Raw genomic sequence first — 23137 nt, 5'->3', positions numbered from 1 at the left:
TTGCTCTCTCCACTTTCTAAAAAGAGGAGTAGCGTGGTGTAATTAATGATGACTGATTCATACCCCAGCAACGAGTTGGCGAAGATTTCATTCTAGGCACATGGATTGCCAGACAATGTGCTTAATTTATGAGAAGACATGCACTTTGTCATAAATTAAGCACATCATCTAGCGGCACAGGGGATATCAAGACTGACATAGAAAACAATCTCTGTCTTATGTAATAGCTATATATTATCTATGTTTTATCTATTGATTTATAAAACAGGAAGCACCAACTACACTCTAAAGATTAAATTTTGCAACTATTGGTATTTTATCTGCACCGCCATAATTATACAGAAAAAGGGTAGTCAATCAGACATTTCGGGTGTTTTTACGCCCTTGTTCAGGCAGAATGTCCTGGGTTAGAGAAGTTAAATAATTGCACATTTTAGTTTGTGGCGTCTCTGCTTCCTCTATAGCTTTCTATATATCTTATATCTATCTTTCTGTCTGTAGCTATCTATTTATCTATGTCTATCTATCTATCATCTCTCTTTCTACGGGATCCATCACATAGCTAGCTATATATCTACCTTCAATCCCTTTATTATCTTACTCTAAGTAGAAACAATAAAACCATTCACCTCATTTAGGCCACTTACTTTGTCATGTTTCTTCTTCATAGAGTTTATCTCTTTCTGTTGCTTCTTTAGCTGTTTGACATATGCCTAAAATGATAGAAAGCGTCATAATATCAATCACAGGAAGACAACAGAGTAAACAAAACTTAGGGGCATAGGCCATAAATGTAGTATATGGTGAGTTACTGTTCCTACTTGTAAATTCTACCTGTGTACCCAAAACGCAAAAGGGTTGGCCCACTCAGACATTGATGACATATCACTGTGAACAGCTCTGGGACCCGCTCCAATCTCCAGAACAGGTCCCCCAAAGTGAAGGAGACTGCACTGGCATTCCCATAACGGTGAATGGAGAGGTGGCCATGCATGGGTAGTTTGCTCTTCATTCACCGCTATGGGGGTTTAGAAAACAGCGCGCTTGCTCATTTTCGGGAACTTCCATAGCCGTGAACTGAGAGCTGCACATATGCGACATGTTCTCCTTCACTTCAGGGGTTCCTGTTCTGGAAATAACAGTGGGTCATAGAGGTGGGACATTGATGGCATATCCTAGTGATACAGTATGCCATCAATGTCTGAGATGGGCCAACCCCTTTAAACGTGTTAAAGGGGAATTCCACAGAAGAAGATAATATACTCAGTTTATTGGTGAAGATTGGTAAAGATTTTAAGGATCAAGACTGAGGAGGGGGGAGCATTTGCCAAAACTGTGTTGTCCATGACTATTTATGGTTACTGTCTACTGACTGTCAAATTCTCCCATAGTCAGACAATGGACTAAAACGGAGAAGCAAATTTACAGTTTTTTTGTTGACAAATTCTCTCTATGTAAAATATCCCAGCAGCACAAGGAGCTGCAGAATATGAAATTGGTGATTCGCATCATATACTACATCAAACTGCTGAGATCTGTTCACTTCCCGGAAGGTCAATAAGAGTGAACAGGAACAATGTGGGTCAACTGTTAACTTACCTTCATCTGTTTCAAATCTTCGACTTTCACTTGAGGAATGAGATCTATACCTAGAAAAATAAAATGATTCTAAAAATCTCAGCAAGATTTGCACCTACAAGAAGAATACCAAGAGGAACCCATACCTTTCTTAGCTTCGATTGATATTCCGGAGGTGGACGCAGCAGGCGGCCTTAGCTCTGAACTTGTTTGAGGAGTCACATTGGCTTTGGCATTATTGGTTTTCCCTTTTTTGTCGTTCTTTGTGTTGTCGTTTGGCACATCAGCAATATCACTCTGAAGTAAAAATAATCACAGAATCTATGCATGATAACCCATCGAATGTGCATGTAACTGATAGCTAATACGTTCAATGCAAGGCGTAAGCAAAACAGGGACGGCATTGAGACTAAGTAAAAATCATTATAAACATAGTAGCAAAACTACCATAGAGGCAGATCACACAACCCGCTCTGGTGACCGTTGGTGGGAGGGGGTCTGACACTAAAGCGCTTTTCCTGCATGGTAATAGCGTTTGCCTGCAATGACGATTAGAGATCACTGCATAGAGTTTTTTACCATTTAGAGTAAGTTCCACGGTGGCTGTATAAATTCATATACACTGAGCTCCCCCTAGTGGTGGCTGCATGCTGTCAATATTTTCGAGATTTACTTTCTGAAGAGAAGCATGGGAGTTGGAGCTCTGTGTATAAAAACGAGATTTACCCCATTACAAAAAAATAAAACACGTTTGTGTTCAGTGCCTTTTCGCAGGGTGTTGTACACTGGTGTCTGTTATGCTATGGTATATGATTGGGGTTGGTGCCGCAACAAAGCCTGTAGAATTTTTGATCATGGATCTTTTCATATGCATCCCTCTCTCCACTCTTCAATATTAATAAATGACTTTCATATGCATTTAACATTAGGTGATCAAGACACTATGTACCCAACACATTACTATTTGACTATGCCACATACACAGAATGGCCCCACTTTTAGCTTTGAATAGTTTTTTAATTGAATAATCATATGGACAAGTATTTATATCTGTATAGAGCACCATTATGTTGTTGTCACTGCTTGAGAAAGGTTCCATTGAGAGGACCGAAACGTTGCTGCTATTTGGTGAATAAACACACATCTCTTTTGGGAAGTGTTATATATATACAGAGTATATATATATATGTATATATATATATTATACACATTTTTTTCTAGTTAATTGGATGATGCAGGCTCACTCAGGTATAAATAAACTGGTGGTAGCCTCCTTCACCATGCAAGGGCTAAACCACCCCAGAGGAAGCGCAAGTGCGCGATACGGCAATGGCCTTTCATTGACCCTGCGTTCTGCCATTGATGGACAGTTTCTTTCCAACTGAATCAGAAGCAGGTTGTGGAGAAAGCCAGAAGCTCATGAATATTCAGGACTCATCGGCCTGCACTGGAGCTGTTCAATACAAGATTTTGGCAAAATAGCTGGGGAAATTAAAGAAAGCCACCCAACATCTTGCTATGGGGATTTGTCACTAGTTAATGTTGCCCTTAGTTATACACCTGGTGACAGATTCCCTTTTGTGGCATGTCTGGGTCATCTTTTTCTTTACAACAGAATCTAGGTGTTTGATTTTAGCAGGATGCATCCACTTATATGCAGTCCTATGAGAAGCTGTGCCCTCATCTATACAATGTACACTTACTGTTTCGATCCCCATTGCTCTCATCTGGTCTGCCCTTTTCTCAGTAATAGACAGGAATTTCTTAGGATCTGATAAAGCGTCAACAATATCTAAAAACAAGGAGAAGACAGACTATATAAGATTCTAAGGTCGAGGAGGTAAATCATGCGTTAAAGGCCAACAAAACCATAAGACCGCAGCTAAAGTTTTTGGGCTCATGCACACGACCGTTGTTTTGCGGTCCTTTTTCATGGATCTGTCGTTCCGTATACGGGTTCCCGTTTTGTTTCTGCATCCGTTCCATGATTCTGCTAAACATGTCCGTATGGATTCAGTATGTGTTCGGTTTTTTGCAGACCCATTGACTTTAATGGAGCCATGGACCATGATTTGTGGACAATAACAGGACATGCACTACTTTTTTGCAGAACAGCCATGCGGACATATTGACCTATGTTTTTTATGGCCCCATTGAAGTGAATGATTACACATAAGGGCCGCAAAAAAAACGGAACGGACATGGAAAAAAAAAAATACATTTGTGTGCAAGAGCCCTTTGAAAGAGCTGCTGTGAGTATCACAGACACATATGAATGGATTTTTGGGAGATTCAGATAGACATGGTGCATGAGGCTATATACATAGTAGACAGTTTTTTTTGTCATTTTCTACTGGATAATTAAAGCAAACATGAACTTTCTTAGTGCACGTTGATATGAAAGACTCGTCACTTCTGAGACCAGTCTTAGGACCTGTTCACATTTGACATGTATGCCAGGAAAAGCTCCCAAAATATACATTTGTCAAAGGTCTGCAATGTATCCCACTGTATAGACACATGGTGGGATATGTCACCCATCAGAAACCCATACATTTTTAGGAATAGCACAGTCTATGGAATCCTATGGACACACTTAGCATGTGCATTAGGGCCTTGTCTTTCTAATTACCTCCAAATCCATCAGGGACGTAGGTTTTCAGAACAATGTTGCAGAAAATGGTTGGCAGGGAAAGGGGTTTGTTGCCTTCATTCCGAAGTGAAATGTGCCGATATCCTGCCTGGAGACCATCCAATGGCAATATCCTCTGGCCTATCAGCTTATTGTTGTCATCATACACGGCTATCCTCAGCACAGCGAGGTCAGGTAAGATAACCTAGGAGCCAGAGGAAGATTACTTACAACAATTCTTATGCATTTCTTTCTGCAGATATGTCAACGGAAACAATTCTCACCTTTCGAAATACAAAAGCCTCCTCATTATAAACCGGGTTCAGACCGTTGTTCATTACCATGCGAGTACGGAACTCCTTCCTTATAGTGTCCGTTGGCAATCCATACATATCAACCTCAACATACGTCCCCATTTTTTTGTCTGAGAGGAACTGTCCAGATATAACCTGTGGTAATATACAGAACTGCTGTTACACTGAGTAAATGGTTCGCTTTTAGCAAATGCTGCAATAAACTACATCAAAAATGCCTGTTATAATAGGTAAACATTTTATGTGTGTTCATGACTTTGTGGAGAGGTTAAGGTCTAATGCACACGGACGTAAGGCTCGGTGCTCGTATTGGGGACCACAAACTGCGGGTCTGCAATATATGGGCACCGGCTGTGTGCACTCCATGCTGCGGATGCGGATACATTGACTTGAGCGGGTCCACACACCGCAATATAAGGCCAAAGATAGAACATGTCCAATCTTTTGCGAAGCGGAGGCGCAGACGGGTAGTCACGGAGACACTATGAAGTGCTTCTGTGGGCTTTCAAGTCCGTGCCTCCTATCTTGCAGATCGCAGACCTATTCAAGTCAATGGGTCCACATCTGCAGCACGGAGTGCACATGGCCGGTGCCTGTGCATTGCGGACCACTATTTGCAGTCTTCAGCACGGGCAGTGAGCCATTATGTTCGTGTGCATGAGCCCTAAAAAAATGAGAAAATTACCTGTTGTTTACATCAAATTTTTATGTTAATACTGTTAACCATAATTTTAAAGAATTGTTGGTGATGTTATTCCCAATTTTTCATGTCACTATCTATATTTTTTTAAACATTCCAAAATCCTGAAGTTTTCACACTAAGCCTTATAATAGTTCAAAAATCCCTGTTCAACTCATTATCATCAGGCAGGCTAAGAATGAATGACAAAACCTCTGTATAGATAACACAGGATTCACAATAGGTGATGATCATAGCTTCTGAATGTACAGGTGAAACGCGGAAAATTAGAATATTGTGCAAAATTCATTTATTTCAGTAATGCAAATTAAAAGGTGAAACTAACATATGAGATAGACTCATTACATGCTAAGCGAGATATTTTTAAGCCTTTGTTATAATTTGGATGATTATGGCTTACAGCTTATGAAACCCAAAGTAACAATTTTGAGGTCCCCTTTGCTCAGGGGGTATGGATTAATTAGCTGACTAGAGTGTGACACTTTGAGCCTAGACTATTGAACCTTTTCACAATATACAAATTTTAAGTTGCATTAATGCAATTCCTTTTAAAGTTGCATTACTGAAATAAATGAACTTTTGCACAATATTCAAATTTTTCGAGTTTCACCTGTACTCCCCTTGCATGCACAATGAGCTCTGAGCCTGCCTAGAAAACTCCCCCAAAGAAGTCAATGAACCTCTTCTGTTCGTTGAGTCTATGGCTCAAGCGACTGCTGAAAGGCAAGGCAGCCCCCATAATCAACTACAGAAAAATAAAAAAGATTAGGAAAAAAAGTTTTAATTAGTAATAATAAATATATTGGTGATACATTTCCTTTAATGTCACTAAAAATCTAAAACGTAATACATGGCATAACCCTAAAATCTCACCCAAGCACGCCTCTCCTGAGCTGAGACTCTACGCCCCCATGAGAGCCATTGCCTCCGCCCCACCTCTACATCACTGACATGAAGTAACGCTGCCCACACTTGCCCTCGCTGAGAAATCTCACCCAGGCACATGCCCAGTTAAACATTTTAAGCTGATGCCCTCAGCAGGACATGAAGCGCACAGGCAGTCTTTGGTACTGCGCTTGCACAATATTTCTCTGTGAAGCTAAAGGCAAGTGTGGGCAGTGTTACCTCTTGTTAGTGACCGAGGGGTGTGGGGGTTGAATTTAGGGACGGCAGCCGCGCTGACGGGGTGTGGAATCTCAGCCCAGGAGAGGCATGCTCAGCCTCTTCTGGAGGGCGGGCCTGGGCACTGGATGAGGGCGTTCCTGGGCACCATTAAAAGAAAATAACACCACTCTGGGCACCTTACTGTCAAATTTGCCTATAAATTTGCAAGATAGAAAATAAGAAACTCTGAATGGAAGGTACCTCAGGGAAGGAGGTATTATGTTCTAAATGGCAATAGTTTTACTTTATTAGTAATAATAAACTTTAAAGTGTGAGGCTCCCACCAAGCAACAGGCCATATCTCAGCTTCATTGAACAATGTGATGTGGGGTTAACTGCAGTGGAATCTGCATTTTCTGATGTAAGTTCCAGGATTATGACCCAAAGATCCTATTTCACACATTTATGTCCTATGTACAAGGTATGTCAACCTCATCATAAAATAAACCACATTCTTCAACATATAAATCTGGATCACTGCAACACCAGTAGACTTCCTATGTACCTGAACAGAGCAGGTGGCTGCAATCACTCCATCCACAGGAGTCTCAGAGAATGGGTCAAATGTTCTGTCTGGACGTCTCATGAAGTCTGGTTTTAGAAGGTACCTGAGAGATGGCAGTGAAATATTTGGAAATATTAAATACAAAGGCATTTTGAGAAAAACAAATGTAAAAAATTGAAATGGAAACAGAAATAATATTAACCAATGAAATGGATCAACCTACTATAAAAAAAAAACTGTATGAACTGATTTATCCATCAAATGATTCATCTACAAATCTGTAATAACGTACCCACAGGATCCATTGTATTCAAACTTCCCCTGGTTCAGCTGCATTGCTAGATCTGTCGAGAGAAAAAATATTTCTAGCTCATCGCACATAACTACTAAATTGCAAAATGTGGACTGAAGGATTTTCTCAGGTGCGTTGGCCTATAGTTGGTTGGTCACAATGGTTCAGAAGTTCACAACATGAGATGTGACGGACAATGGGTGGCATAACAAGTCTATGAACAATGATGCCTGGTTACATGGGCATTCCATAGAGCCCTCAAAGGCCATAGAGAAAACAGATGGCGGGTCTATCGGTATAAGTCCCTTAAACTTATATATCACCATAGGGTTCTAAGGTGATGTGAGTCAGGTTCAGTAGACCCACTGGAGCGTTCAGAATAGTAGGTGTAATATGGACGCTCAATTGTTCCTTGTATTTTGTAGAAATATGCCTTAGTCTTCTAATGGTTTGCACACAAACATCTTTGTAGACTAAAAGTGGCCATACACTGTCAGTAAGTCTCGACTCCCTAATACACAGACACATTCTGAGTGGAGCAGCATGCATGTGTTTTCCATTAGGTAAGGAGAAAAATCTAGCAGAGGAGTCTGCCAGGGGACACCACATAAGATAGTAGTCTGGTCCTGCCATTGCTGCTGTGTTTGGACTTTTATATGTATCAGCACCTTTAAGTTGGACGTGTCACCTCTCCTGACATATCTGCTTCAGTAACTACTTTCATTCACCATGTAGTAACAAGCCATCATATTACTCTATGTTGTGCCATCGCTCTATTATTCCTATTTGAAGTTTATGAATGAATTGCCAGCAGTCTGCAGTATTGGTCCAACTAGGTTTTACCTAGGTGTGACCCTGCACACTGACTGCCACTATCCAATCAGTGGACATTTTCAGAAGAGCTTACTCAGTGCAAGAAATACGCTCTGTGTGTCAAAGGTAATTCCCATCCTGAATGCTGCTCCTTTGACATAGACCCATGGCATTATAATCATTTACAATGCAGTGTGTTCCTGCCTGGCCTCAAATCTAATTTGTATTGACTTGTACGGACAGCATTATGTGAGTACAATTCATTAGAGTTGAGATCGGGCAGGAACACACAGCATTATAAATCATTATAATGCTGTGCGATCCTGTCAGAGGAGCAGAGGTCAGAATTGGAAATCACGCTTGCAGGGTGTTTCTCGCATTGAACTCATTAGTCTGAAACAAGAGTGTTCAAATTCCCCTTATTTCCCATGTATGTAGACAAGCTACAGATAAGGTATCTCCCTTTTATAGACTGCTCTACTGTCCATCAAATTTAGATCAGGTTTGATGTCTCATTTTACAAGTGAAGGTTAGAAAATATCATAAGAGATATAGTATAAATGTGATTGGTTTTCTTTCTGGGTAAAATCTAGACATCATTGAAGGTTTTTGAAGGAGTTATGTTTGAAGAATAATTATGGGATGGTGGCACTTTGTTTCCATTTAGTTTCTGCAATGATTGTGAACTCCTCCAAGACACACACGTGGACAAAATTGTTGGTAACCATCCGTTAAAGAAAGAAAAACCCACAATGGTCACTGAAATAACTTGAAACTGAGAAAAGTAATAAGAAATAAAAATTTACAAAAATAAGTTGAGAATCAGACTGGTCAAAATGATGGTACCCTGAGAAAAGATTAAAATAATTTGACCATGGGGACATGTTAAACTAAGGTGTGTCCTGTAATTAGCAGCTCAGATGTCTTCAAACTTGTAATCAGCCTATTTAAATGGTAAAAAGTAGTCACTGTGCTGTTTGGTATCATGGTGTGTGCCACACTGAACATGGACCAAAGAAAGCTAAAGAGAGAGTTGTCTCAGTAGATTAGAAAGACAATTATAGACAAACATGTTAAAGGTAAAGGATATAAGACCATCTCCAAACAGCTTGATGTTCCTTTTACTACAGTTGTACATATTATTCAGAAGTTTAAGGTCTACAGGACTGTAACTAACCTCCCTGGTCATGGCCACAAGAGGAAAATTGATAACAAATTAAAGAGATGAATAATACAAATGGTAACCAAAGAGCCCAGAACAACTTCTAAAGTGATTAGAGGTGAACCTCAAGGTCAAGGTATATCATCAGTGTCAGATCACACCATCCGTCACTGTCTCAGCCAAAGTGGACTTAATGGAAGACAACCAAGGAGCAAACCACTGTTGAAAGCAAATCATATAAAAGCGAGACTTGACTCTGCCATAATCTACCAAAATTCATACTAAGCTTTTGGGAGAATGTCCCTTGGACACATTAGACAAAATTGAAGCTTTTTGGGCAAATCACTTCAGCTCTATGTTCACAGATGCAGAAGAAAAGGACTCAAAGAAAAGAACATACTACCTACTGTGAAAAATGCAGGAGGCTCGGTTATGTTTTGGGGCTACTTTGCTGCATCTGGCACAGGATGTCTTCAGTCTGTGCAGGGTAAAATGAAATCTCAAGACTATCAAGTCATTCCGAAGCAAAATGTGCTGCCCAGTGTCAGAGAGCTTGGTCTCAGTCGCAGGTCATGGATCTTCCAACAGGATAATCACCCAAAACACACAACTAAAAACATTCAAGAATTGCTAAGAGCAAAGCATCGGACTATTCTACATCTAGATTGAACATCTATGGAAGCAGCTGAACCCTCAGTCTGGAGAAGGCACTCTTCAAACCTGAGAAAGCTGGAGCAGTTTGCTCCCGGGGAGTGGACCAAAATACCTGAGGACAGGTGCAGAAGTCTCATTGACAGTTACAGAAATCGCTTGAAAAAAGGTTTTGCAACAAAATATTAAGTTATGGGTAGCATCATTTTTGAACAGGCCAGATTCATTCGTTTGTTTTATAAATTATCCTTTTGAAACACAATTCAAAAGCAATATCTGATTTTCATTAGCTGATTTTCCGTAAATTCTTATTTAGTACTACTTTTGTCATTTTCAAGTTATTTCAGTGACTATTGTATTTCATTCTCTAACGGAAGGCTGTCCACATGTGTAATGGTGGAAAATGCTGCCATCTACCAATGCTCTTATAAGATCCTAGACAGATGTATTAGCATCCCCTTGGTGTGAGCACCCACTTTTAGAAGCCAAATACCAGGTGATAGGAGGACATCATATAATAATACACACGTTGGACTATTCCTCTCCTAGGTCTGTATCTTAGCATGAAACGAGATGAGAATTCTTAGCATTTACCAAAACAAATTATTCCAGGGCTCATTAATGCCACATCACTTGAACATTTGCTAATTAACATGCAGAGCACACGGCATCTCTATATATAAACTGAACTGCTCATTGACTCCATTTGTTGCCAGTAAACATCTTAATATCATTTGAGCGTATTCCATTTCCAATAGAAAAGGCCAGAGGCGTTTCTGTAGCATCTGTTTTGGAAGTTAGAAAGCAACGGCCTCCTTGGTTTTCAGCTTGACTGGGCGTCACATCCTACCTGGGGTCTGATAGTTCAGAGAGACCATCTGGCAGCCGGCGTTCCAGAAAATTTGAGGCATATAATTACTGGAATCCACTCGCCCACCCTTGGGGTAGATTCGGCTCATCTGACGTTTGTTATAGCTATGAAAATTGTTAAGGAAAGCAAAAAGGAAACCAAACACACAAAAAAGATAACCCTATAATATAATAGCTTTTTCTCACATATACAATACATCAAATATCTGTTACATAAAAATAATAATATTAATAATATTAATAATAATATATTCTGCTGCTTGAGGGAATTTTGAAGGGGTTGTCCAGAATTAGAAACACATGGCTGCTTTTCTCCAGAAACAGTGCCACACCTGTCTACAGATCGTGTCTGGTATTGCAGCTCTGCTCCACTGAAATGAATGGGACTGAGCTGCAATACCACACACAACCTATGGACAGATGTGGTGTTCTTTTTGGAAGAAAGAAGCCATTTTTTTTTTTTTCTAATGTGGGAAACCTCTTTAAAGGGATCTCTGCTTTGAACAATCCCGACTTTGCTAAAAAGGTCCCTTGACAAGAAGCTGACAAACAAAGTGTCCTCCTACTGGGACCTCAGTCATAAACTGTAATCTGTGGAGAAACCTGGCAACAAAGGAGGGAATTTATTTAGACTTGTATATGCTTTTACACTTTGTGTTTGGTCAGTATTTGATCAGTGATTTTTGATCAGTGACTGTGAGCCAAAACCAGGTGCGGGCCAAAAACACAGAACAGGTGCAGATCTTTCCATTATATCTCATTTCTGCTCAGGTTCTGCTTCTGGTTTTGGCTCACAATCAGTGATGCAAATCACTGACCAAACACTGAAGACCACGTTCACACAGTCAGTGTTTGATCAATGAACACCCCTGGTGATTGTGAGCCAAAATGAGGAGCGAAACCTACAGAGAGGTAAGGTATAATAGAAAGATTTGCATCTGTCCGGTGTTTTTGACCTGCCCCTGGTTTTGGCTCACAATCACTGATGAAAATGATTGATCAAACACTGACCAAACGCTGACTGTGTAAGAGAGGCCTTAGTCAGATGTGTGATAGGCCTCATGCACACGACCGTTGTTTAGTTCCGCGTCCATTCCGCCGATTTTAGCGTTTCAGGTGCGGACGCATTAATTTCCATGGACCGTTGAAAATGCGGATAGTGCACTGTTTGCCATCCGCATCCGTGATCCGTGGTTCCAGTCCGTCCAAAAAATATAACCTGTCCTATTATTTCCGCGGAAAACGGTTCGCAGACCCATTCAAGTCAATGGGACCGCTAAAAAACGCAAGATTGTCATCCGCATCCGTTTTATTCCTATCATTTGCATGGCAAACCTGTCTTAGACTTTTTTTTACATTCCTTTATGTCTGGTGATCCTCCAAAAATAAAGGAAGACACACGGAAACAAAAACGGAAACGGATCACGAAACAACGGAACCCCATTTTGCGGAACGGAACACAACAATGGTCGTGTGCATGAGGCCATAGAGTAAGATGTGCCACATTTATTAGGAGGCCTGTGAATATTAATAAATCTGGCGCATTCTCTGCTAGTCTGTGAGCCAAAAAAGCTAATCCACGCCAGCTATGTTCTTCTTAGATTTGGCATATATTTTATGCAAAACTGATATGCACCAATATTTGCGACTTTGTTCATGCCAAAAAACTGGAGCAAGTCGCATAATATATTCCCACTTTATTATTGATTAGTGCTACCACAGGGGACATTTAGAATTATACAGCGTCCATTCAAGTCAATGGGTTGTCTCCACAATGCAGGAGAGGACTGGGCCTCCAGATGCTCTTTGTAACTGATCTCCAATATGGTAACGAGATGAGGACCCTGAATTATCTAGCATGTCGCCTCAGTGATTAGCACTGGTGCCTTGTAGCGCTGGGGTCCAGGTTCAAATCCAACCAAGGACAACATCAACATGGAGTATGCTCTCCCCATGCTTGTGTGGGTTTCCAAAGACACTTACATTGTGAGCTGCATTGGAGACAGTGAGTGATGATAATGTCTGTAAAGTGGAACATGTCAGTGATATATATGTGCGTAAAATCAATCAATAAATCTTTTGGGGAATAGGAAAATGGCTTTTTTAAACTGGACAATCCCATTACCAGGACTTTTTTGTGCCCGACCAAACCATAAAAGTGTGTTCAATTAAAATATTGTAATATACATATATATATGTGTACTTGCTGCATCCGCTGCTTGCTTGTGGACTAGGTTTGAGGGATGGAGCATCTGTAGGGACGTGATGTCATATGGCTACATCATCTAGCTGACCTACTGCGATTTGAAACATCGCTACATCACATTCCAGATACAGCACTGAAAACTATCCCATACCCAGGCTGGAAACTGTGAGACTGCAGCATCATTTAGACAGTAAATTGGGGGATCCAAATGACTCTCAAAAAAGTAAAAGAAATAAATAAAAGGAATTATAATGGTCCAAGACATGGAGGTCAGCGCTGCTGTTCATCCAAGGCTACCACCCAAATATATGTACTGCACTCTGACTACAGGCGTGGCCCATGGAGGTTCTCAAAGTACAGAAATTGGAATAGTAGGGAGCAGTACTGACAGAGGTTCAATGAAGAGGACTTGGGAAACTGACATGTTTCAAAACCAAAATGGGCATCTCCACTAGATTGATCTATGAAGACACCAATCTTGTGTTGAAAGTGTCATTAAAGTCCTATCCCTTTACTGGACCTGTCTTCTGGCTCCCTACTGTTCCAATTCTTGTCTTATAATCAATTACTCAGCAGGGACTGACTATTACCTACAGGCTCTTCTCCTTGTTGTAGCTGCTATAGCACAACCATACAAGGTCAGCAGGTCACCAGTTGTACTAGGTTTAATTGGCGTTATGATGAGGAATGCTGGACTACGAGGCTCCATGCCGTTCATCTCTTTTAGGTCCACTATACTTAAGGGAAGGAATGAAGAGACGTCCCTGCATTATGTATGAGTATAATGTTGTGAACATACACCAGAAATGTAGGCTCATTATGTTAGTGATATGCACCCACTCTCTTCTCTGTATACCTCTGTCCTTGGAAAAGCCTGAATATGTCTGGAACGGCAGGAGTCATTACCGCAGCATTTCCAAGGCCGCAGAGAACGAATGCAAGTGGTATATTTCAAGTTAGTTTCAATTAGTTTTCTAGGACACAAGGCTTGTTTGTCGTCTCCAGGCTCACTAGCGGAGCTAATCTCTATTTGCCTACTCTATATTGCATTGTGGTTTACATGGACCTATCATTTGTGCATTAAAGGGATTGTCCGGGGTCAGAGCTGAACCTGAACATATGCCCATTTTCACCCCGGCAGCCTCCCTGACATGAGCATCAGAGCAGGTCATGCTCCGATGCTCTCCTTTGCCCTGTGCTGAATCGCTCAGGGTAAGGACTTTTTCTGGAGATCCGGTGACGTACCGGGCTCTCCATAGGGTGAACTAGGAAGAGGCTTCTGCCTAGCAGTGAGCCTGGTCACGTTACCGTCACTAATGGGTGGGCTTTAGCGCTGCCTTAGCCTGTAAAACATGCTTATTTAATATCCCGAGCTGTATGGTTTATGAATACTAAGGACTACGAATGTGTTACCGAGAGTAAGATTTATCCTTTCTCCCTATAAATGCCATGTTGTGCCAGGAAAGCCTGAAACACATGGCAGAAGGGTTTACAGTGGCACCCCGCATCCATACTACATAATGCTAGGAGGCTGCAGGAGCTCTGTGTGCGACCACAAAACGCTCCATTCTCCTCTAGAATCATCCATAATTAATGTGAAACATATAAGTCAGCCCCATCAGCATTTGTTTGGGACATAAGGCCGTGCAAGATGAGGCGGTTTTTACGTTTATTATTCAGGGTGCTACTTTTTCACTTGTAAAGGTTGCCGAGAAATTCATGCGTTTTCTACCTGAATGGGCGCTAAGCTGCAGTACCCCACATGGCCACTACACAGTGTCTTGAGTCTACTGCTTCCGGCTCTGTTCACGGTGTTCTTTCTGCTGCTGAACACAGATGACGATGGGGCTGCCAAGTGTCAGACTCCCATTGATGACCTACCCTGAGGACAGGTCATCAATATCTAGAAACCATAAGAACCCCTTTAATTAGCACAAACCTTATGTCTCTGTTATCCAGGTTTTTACAAAGAAGCTGTAAGGATACTTTACCAACTCGATAGCGTGTGTCTTCAAATAACCCAACCCCACCGATTCATTGAAGGACGACATGTTGAAATGAATGTTCCGTTCTAAAAGGGAAGGGAAAAAAACATTTCATTGTATTATTTTATTATTCATTGTAATACATTTCATTGTATTATTATTTTATCTGTAACCAGAGCGACCGTAGAATATAACACATCATACGTTCTAATGCAGATGTTACCTGACATTAAAAACACAGGCAGATCACAGAAAGAGAAGAATATGGTGACACAAAGGTTGCAATTTCCACAACAATGACATTTAAGGGTAAAACCCTGAGAGCGTGATATGTTAAATCTCCTTATACAATGCAGATCAGTCAGCAAATGTAACCATCCTAACCCAGAGGTGGGCTATGTTATTGTGTATGATGAGATGGTCTTCTGAATAGAGATTCATGAGCCATTGTCCTCCACATGTTCCTCATCTTCAGAACTGCTGCTGCCCACAGTGTAACCTTTGATTAATAATATAAAGTGATATAAAACACAGTGAAAGACCACCAGTCTGAATATATCGATCCTCTATCCAGACCAGAACAGATTTCCGGTTCCACCATACTTTGTTGAGAAGACCACCCCTCTAGAAGACCATTTTTTATTCCAGTTTTTTGGGGGGGCATCTCAAAATGGATTCCTATATAATGATATCTTGGTAGTATTTACACTATGCTTACATATAAGATACCATCCATTGCTGCCAGTGTTGAGATGTAATGTACACTGCCCCCAACTGGTCTAAATCAGTATGAACGCTACACAATCCAATAAAGATAGCAACATATTCCATATAAATCATGACTTCTAGTCCAAAAAAGATAATAACCACAGTCCCATGGCCACACAAAATAACTAAATACATAATCTTTATTATATCACATGATTAAAAACATGATTTAAAAAATTCAGGAAAAATGTGTCATCAGTGTGCCTTCATCCAGGGGGGGAAACAACCTGGACTACAGGACACATCATGGGTAATGGCTTCTCTTGAGTTTACACGTGGATATTTCCTTCGCAAACATTAATTGGACTGAGTTATTGTTCTTTATGCGCTTTGTACTTTAAATTGGGCCTTTTTCTTGCACTGTGGAGAGTATATATATATATATTTTTACTTGTTACTGCCACTCCATGTGACACAATAAAGATGATGTATTTTGTTATTCTGTGTGTGGGCTGGCTTTTTCTTACAGGCTATAATGCTCTAGATCAGTGTTCATACATAACAGTGTAATGACGATAACAACATACAATGGCATTATTTCTATTTTGCTTGTAAAATTGTATCCTGTAAGGGCCAGTTCTCCTGTTGTTTCACTGTAACAGAGCTCCCTCTAGTGGATGAATGACAAAATGCATTCATAAAAATGGATATGGTGGTCTGTGTTGTTTTTATGTTGTATTGAGTTCAGTTGAGTTAAAGGGGTTGTACAGCCAGTACATATTGATGACCTATCCTCAGGATAGGGCATCAATATCTGATCGGTGGGGGTCTGACTCCTGGCACTTCCGTTGATTAGCTGTGTGTTGTCTCGGCGGCACGGTGCAATAAAAAGTACTTGTTTCATTAACTTGAATGGGACGAGCACTTGTAATTACACTGCACTGCCGCTGAAGGAGGAACAACACGCAGTGTGATCTTGAAGAGGAAGCAGGGCTCATAGGACAGCCGTCTCCTCTTCAAACAGCTGATCGGCAGGGGTGCTGGGAGTCTAAGGCTACTTTCACACTGGCGTTTTGGTTTCCGTTTCAGAGATCTCACAATGGTCCAAAACGGATTAGTTGTGCCCTTAATGCATTCTGAATGGATAAGGATCTGCTCAGAATGGATCAGTTTGGCTCCGTTCCGCCTCCATTACGCTTTGGAGACGGACGCCAAAACGCTGCAAACTGACGAAACTGAGCCAAACGGATCCGTCCTGACACACAGTGTAAGTCAATGGGGACGGATCCGTTTTCACTGACACAATCTGGCACAATAGAAAACGGATCCGTCCTCTATTGACTTTCAATGGTGTTCAAGACGGATCCGTTTTGGCTATGTTAAAGATAATACAAATGGATCCGTTCTGAATGGATGCATGCGGTTGTATTATCTGAACAAATGCGTTTGTGCAGATCCATGACTGATCCGTACCAAACGCGAGTGTGAAAGTAGCCTAAGCCCCACCAATCAGATATTGATGGCCTCTCCTGAGGATGTTCAAGTTGGCCCTTAAGACTTTGTCCTTAGGGTTATTGTTTTCTTGGAAGGTGAACCTTTGGCCCAGTCTGAGGTCCAGGATCAGTACCACCACCATGCTTCACTGTAGGGATGGTATTAGGCAGGTGATGAGCAGTACCTGGTTTTCTCCAGACATGACACTTAAAATTGAATTCAAAAAGTTCAATTTTGGTTTCATCAGAGCAGAGAATCTTGTTTCTCACAGCCCAAGAGTCCTTTATGTGCTTTTTGGCAAACTCCAGGTGGGCTTTCATGTGTATTTTACTGAGGAGAGGCTTCTTTCTGGATACTCTGCCATAAAGTCCAGTTTGGTGGAGTGCTGCAGTGATAGTTGACCTTCTGGAAGTTCTCCCACCGGCAGACAGGATCTCTGGACCTCAGCCAGTGGTCACCTGTCTTACCAAGGCCCTTCTCCCCCGATTACTTAGTTTGGTGGGGAGGCCAGCTCTAGGAAGAGTCCTGGTCATTCCAAACATCTTCCATTTAAGAATTATGGAGGCCACTGTGCTCAGTGAGGCGGACATTTTTTGTACCCTTCTCCAGATCTGTGCCCGTAGAAGTGCAACTGGAGTGAAACCTGTTTGCATGTTGTGTCCTTGAGCCGGTGTATTTTACAGAATACTGAAGTACTAATAAAGCAAGTATTTTATCATTGATGAGTTCCTTATTTTGATCTCTTTTCTTATCTTATTTTCTTTTGCCTTTTTATTCATGGAAAACAAAGAGGCTTTCCAATTATATGGTTAAAACAATGCTCTACTGACCTACGGCGCCCAATGTCCTGGGCGCCGCTGCATGTAAATATTTATAAGATATGACGGTGTTACCTTCTGCCAGCTTGAAACCTTGAAATTTTACTGGTTGCGCATAGTTGATCATTGTGGATAAAAACGGATGTATATTGGTAGTGGCGCCTACGTATTTATAATTTGCCATCCATGCTTGTTCATCATCTGCGGTTATTGCGCCCTAGAGACAACATGAAAGGCACATCATCATCATCATTTCTGGTTATATCTTCATGTATCCTGCTACATACAATAATCACACTTTCTAAATCTGTAACTTATATACCACATGCAGAAAGTCTGACGTCTGCCTTAGTTAGGTTAAGTTGTTGCAGTTAAGGTGACTTCTCACGTGGCAGAAAGCACGTGCGGACAAATCTGCATCCTAAGTAGTTCTCCGTGCATCACTATGGAGATTTCATTTGTCTATTCTAAAAATCTGTGCGTCTGTGTTTTGCTGTGGAAAACATGATATGCTGCAGATTTCAGAGGCCCGATTTCTATATAGATTTCAATGGAAAATCATAATTCACAATGAAATTTGCACTACAATTGGAATCAACTGAGCACCAAAATCAGCATGACCCTAAAAGTATGTACATGTGGATTCCAGTGTGTCTTTTTCGCCACATGTGACGGCACCCTTATATCTCTATATTGGCAGTCATGGTGTGGACAGGTATGTATCTTTGGACATCTAGCAATGTGCCTGAAATTGCCAAAGGGCAGAAGAAAGTGCTGTCATGGGGACTTGCTGCAGGCTTATGACCTTAAAGGGGTTGTCTTACTTCGGCAAGTGGCATTTATCATGTAAAGCAAGTTAATACAAGGCACTTATTAATGCATTGTGATTGTCCATATTGCCTTCTTTGCTGGCTGGATTCATTTTTCCATCAGATTATACACTGCTCGTTCCCATGGTTATGACCACCCTGCAATCCAGCAGCGGTGGTCGTGCTTGCACACAATAAGAAAAAGCACTGACCTATGAACGCTCCCACAGTCCTGGCCACCAGAAAGGCGAGTGTTTTTTCCTTTAGTGTGCCAGCACGACCACCGCTGATGGATCACAGGGTGGTCGTAACCATTGAAATTAGCAGTGTATAATGTGATAAAAAAAAATTAATCCAGCCAGAAAAGGAAGCAATATGGACAATCACAATACATTAGTAAGTGTCTTGTATTAACTTTATGTCCATGATAAATGCCACTTGCTGAAGTGACACAACCACCTTAACCTCTAGTACTAGTAATCCAGCCAAGAAGTAAGCTATTAAATACTATTCTCATGCTTGTCCTGTTTACTGAGGGGCCATTTCCATAGTAGTTATGGTAGGAATTAGGTAATGAGGGTCCACTTAATCAGCTCAATACAGCAGAGCAGTGGCTCTTTGGTGTCATTGCCATCCTTGTCCTATATAGGGGCTAGGACAAAAAGCCATGCATAGCTAATAAAGGAATTGTGAAGAGTGATAGGCTCCATTTCAATGAATGCAAGTTATACTTGTTCTCAAATCCAGGGTTTATTTTAACTTTTGATACGTTTTCTGACTTTGTTCATATTTCAGTTTATTTCTGACAGGTTTCTGATGCTCTTTAACAGCCTAAATTATGCAGCATGATGCACAGATCCATGGTTCAATGGGATCCATTAAAGGTATGGTACTGTACCATGTGGCAGTGTTGTGCAGTAGCAGTTAAGTTGATTGGATTAAAAAAAAATTACCATGCACATGTTGCAGAAAGTGTATACATCGGAATCCAGGCATAACCTGACATGCTGGATATCTGCCACGGAAATCTGTGGCAAATGCTAAAAGTCAGCAAAAATAGAAACCTACAGTATACACCAGTATGAAGAGAACCTTAGCTTTACAGTAGGTGTCACCACTATGACCACTATGCACGTGGTTCGGAGATTTGTAAATAAATGAGCATCCACAGATTTTGGACTTCATTTTTTCTTTTTACTATATTGACATGTAGCACGTGAAAAACTATGTGGTTGGATAAGAGTTCCAAATGATAGTGTAGTTTATGTGCAGAAAGCTGAAGTGTTCACTGCCTGATGGGGCGTTTAAAAGAAAACAATCTCTATTGTAAAGTCTATATGCCCCGTGCTATAGAATACAGAGGAAGACCAATACGGACACGGCAGATAACCCAGGTCAGCCTCCGGCACTGCCCTTCATGGGTTATGCATTATTCAGAACTCAGGCACGCAGGCAGCAGAGAGGGAACGAAGGCAGGCACAAGCCCCTTTCAAAGAAAAGGCTTCTCCCCTTATTTTTTCCGCTCCCCGCGTTTCTGTGCCATTCTTGGCACATCACCAGGAGCATATGAGGAGCAATACAACAAAGTACAATAGCGCCAGCCACCACAGAGGACGAGTGGCTAGCAGAGCATCCGGCACCAGTATGGTGGTAATGGCCTCCAGGAGCGCCCTCTACTTAACAGGGTAGCTCCTCCTTTGGGATTTGGAAAACGCTGGTAGGGCCAATTGCAGTAATATGGGTGGGAATCAGAGCACATGCACCCTGAATATTAGACACCCTGGGAGGCTCAGGAAAGCTCCAGAGAAAAGGATATGGAAGGATCATAAAATAACTCAGTGTGCAAGTGCATACAGCGCATTATCCCCAAATAGGTAAAGGTCTATGTAGCTGACCAAGGCCCAGATGCTCCGGGGGGGGGGGGGGGGCCAAGGCAGCTGCCTTTTGAGCCCCGCTGGCCACTACCCACAAATTCAATTACATCATCCTGAGTGAGGCGCTCTGTGACGTCACGCTGTGCGCAGACTTCACAGCACAGCCCACAGCAGGAGGATGCAGATGGCGCTAAAGGAGAGGAGCAGGAGCAGGAGAGGTAAGTGTTTTTTTTTTTATATATTTATCAGGCTGATGGACACTTCTGGGGGCTGGTGAGAGGCTACTGGGGGCTGGTGAGAGGCTACTGGGGGCTGCTATTAAGCTAATGGGGGCTGCTATGAGGCTACTGGGGGCTGCTATAAGGCTACTGGGGGCTGCTATGAGGTTAATGGGGGCTGCTATGCGGCTAATGGGGGCTGCTATAAGGCTACTGGGGGGTGCTATGAGGCTACTGGGGACTGTTATGAGGTTAATGGGGGCTGCTATGTGGCTACTGGGGGCTGCTATAAGGCTACTGGGGGCTGCTATAAGGTTACTGGGGGCTGCTATAAGGTTACTGGGGGCTGCTATGAGGCTAATGGGGGCTGATATGAGGCTACTGTGGGCTGATGAGAGGCATGGGGCTTTTATCTGAGGTCTGATTGGGGGTCATTCATATTGGGGTCTGAGCTGAGGTCTTATTCAGGTCTTATTAACATTAGGGATCTTATTGGGGCTGTTAGCTGAGGTCTGATTAACATTGGTGGTCTGACCTAAGGTATAAGGAAAAATATTTTTTTCTTACTGTCCCCCTCTAAAACCTAGGTGCGTCTTATGGGCCGGGGCATCTTATAGGGCGAAAAATATGGTACTTGCTTGCTCCTCCTCTGGTCCTCCCTTGCCCTTTGCTTACACCGCGCGCCGTGACGTTACGCGGAGGGACTGCAACGCTAGGGTGAGCCGAGCCCCGGTCTCCTTCCTGAACTGCAGAGCGGTGCCCACTTCCAGCCCAGCTGCCCACTGCCCAGAGCACTGATCCTGAGCCTGCTGGAGTCTTCAGAACTGTAAGTATTTACAGTAATTCACTGTAAGCTATTATATATATATATATATATATATATATATATATATTACTTGTTTTATGTGAGTAAGGGTGCTGGGTGGTTGGAGAAGGGGGAGGGAGGGATTGATGTAAGGGTTAGTAGTACAGTACTATCTGCACATTGTAAAAAAAAGAAAGCTGCAAAATACTATGTATTTGTGTCAGAAGTTGTGCTTTTTTAATTTTTAGAATAATGATAGAGCCATTTGATTTGATACTTTTGTGATGATTCTTTTTTTTCTCTATATTAAGGGACACTATGGTCACCAGAACCACAACAGCTAAACGTAGTAGTTCTGGAGTCTATAGCATGTCTCTGCAATCTTTTTAATGTAAACACTGCCTTTTCAGAAAAAAAGGCAGTATTTACATTACTGCCAAGGAACACCTCTAGTGGCCACATGCTAGGGTAAGGGAAGGCGGGATCCAGGGGGCCCAAGTAAATTCTTGCCCAGGGCCCAATCAATATTAAAGATGGCCCTGGACACACACACACATTTCAATATTGTGCTCTTTTAAACATCAAGCAGTTAAATGTGGATGAAACTTCCCCCAATATATCAGCTGATTGCTGGACAATCCAGAAGGTGGACCTGTGACAGATTGGTTAGGTGGATTGTTTTGAATAAAAATAAATAAATAAATAAAAACACATGGAAAACCACAAACATAAATAAATAAATCCTTGTGATACATTCTGATAAACAATTCATTCTCACCTTTTTGTTATTGTTTTCTTGCTCGGCATCTTCTGCTACCTAAAGAAAAGAAACACAAGTATACTTAAAGGGGTCTTCCCACTAACAATACTTATCCCCTGTCTACAGGATAGGTGATAAGTGTCTGATCACTGGGGGTCCCGGCACTGTATGCCTGTTTGTGATATGAGTAATTTGGTGGGGTCTCAGCACTCCGACCACCACCGATCAAAACTTTTGATATGCCTCTAGAACGAGTGGAGAGAAGCACGCGTATATTGAGTCTTCGCTGCATGAGACGGACTCAATAGAAGTCTAATGGCCGCTCTCGATTCTGTCCTCGTCAGTGAGGAGGGAGAGCGTGACATACGCGCACTTCTGCTCTTCGTTCTAGAGATCGCTGGGTGTGTCAGCACTCTATGACATATCAAAAGTTTTTTGAAAAATCATTGACACTTTAAACATTATATAATTAAAATTGAACTGAAACATTCTTGGTTACTGAAAACCTGTCTTAATCACACTTAACTGACCCAGGTGCAGGGCGACTTAAAGCTGATTGTACAGTTTAGACAAGCCATTTTATACACCCTATTAGGGAAGTAAAGGGGTATCCTGGTTACCCAATGTTTTTCAAAAACAGCACTGATATGTATAATTTAGTGTAAAAAACATAAGACACATGAGAAGGTTTCCACTGGTCCCTGATAACTTTTTATGCTACCAGTCTGTTCCCGCTATGATCCAGTTCGATGCCCTGTCATGACGCCTTTGCTACCACC

General features: G+C 41.7%; 1 protein-coding gene across 3 annotated transcripts in view; it reads right to left on the bottom strand.

The window, feature by feature from the left end:
* Positions 1-23137, bottom strand: part of PLCB4 (phospholipase C beta 4) — a 349218-nt gene that overhangs the window by 61210 nt on the left and 264871 nt on the right. For all 3 annotated transcript variants that reach the window (XM_044288724.1, XM_044288726.1, XM_044288725.1), the window contains 12 exons: positions 22377-22415; positions 17968-18109; positions 14874-14958; positions 10662-10786; positions 7186-7237; positions 6894-6996; positions 4495-4659; positions 4211-4415; positions 3282-3370; positions 1725-1875; positions 1600-1649; positions 648-713 (listed from right to left, as the gene is read on the bottom strand). In XM_044288724.1, coding sequence (XP_044144659.1) covers positions 648-713; positions 1600-1649; positions 1725-1875; positions 3282-3370; positions 4211-4415; positions 4495-4659; positions 6894-6996; positions 7186-7237; positions 10662-10786; positions 14874-14958; positions 17968-18109; positions 22377-22415 — 1272 coding nt within the window. The remainder of the gene's footprint in view (positions 1-647; positions 714-1599; positions 1650-1724; positions 1876-3281; positions 3371-4210; positions 4416-4494; positions 4660-6893; positions 6997-7185; positions 7238-10661; positions 10787-14873; positions 14959-17967; positions 18110-22376; positions 22416-23137) is intronic.

Source organism: Bufo gargarizans, chromosome 4, assembly GCF_014858855.1.
Source record: "Bufo gargarizans isolate SCDJY-AF-19 chromosome 4, ASM1485885v1, whole genome shotgun sequence".
NCBI classification, from domain to species: Eukaryota; Metazoa; Chordata; class Amphibia; order Anura; family Bufonidae; genus Bufo; species Bufo gargarizans.
This window is presented reverse-complemented; position numbering and strand designations above follow the sequence as displayed.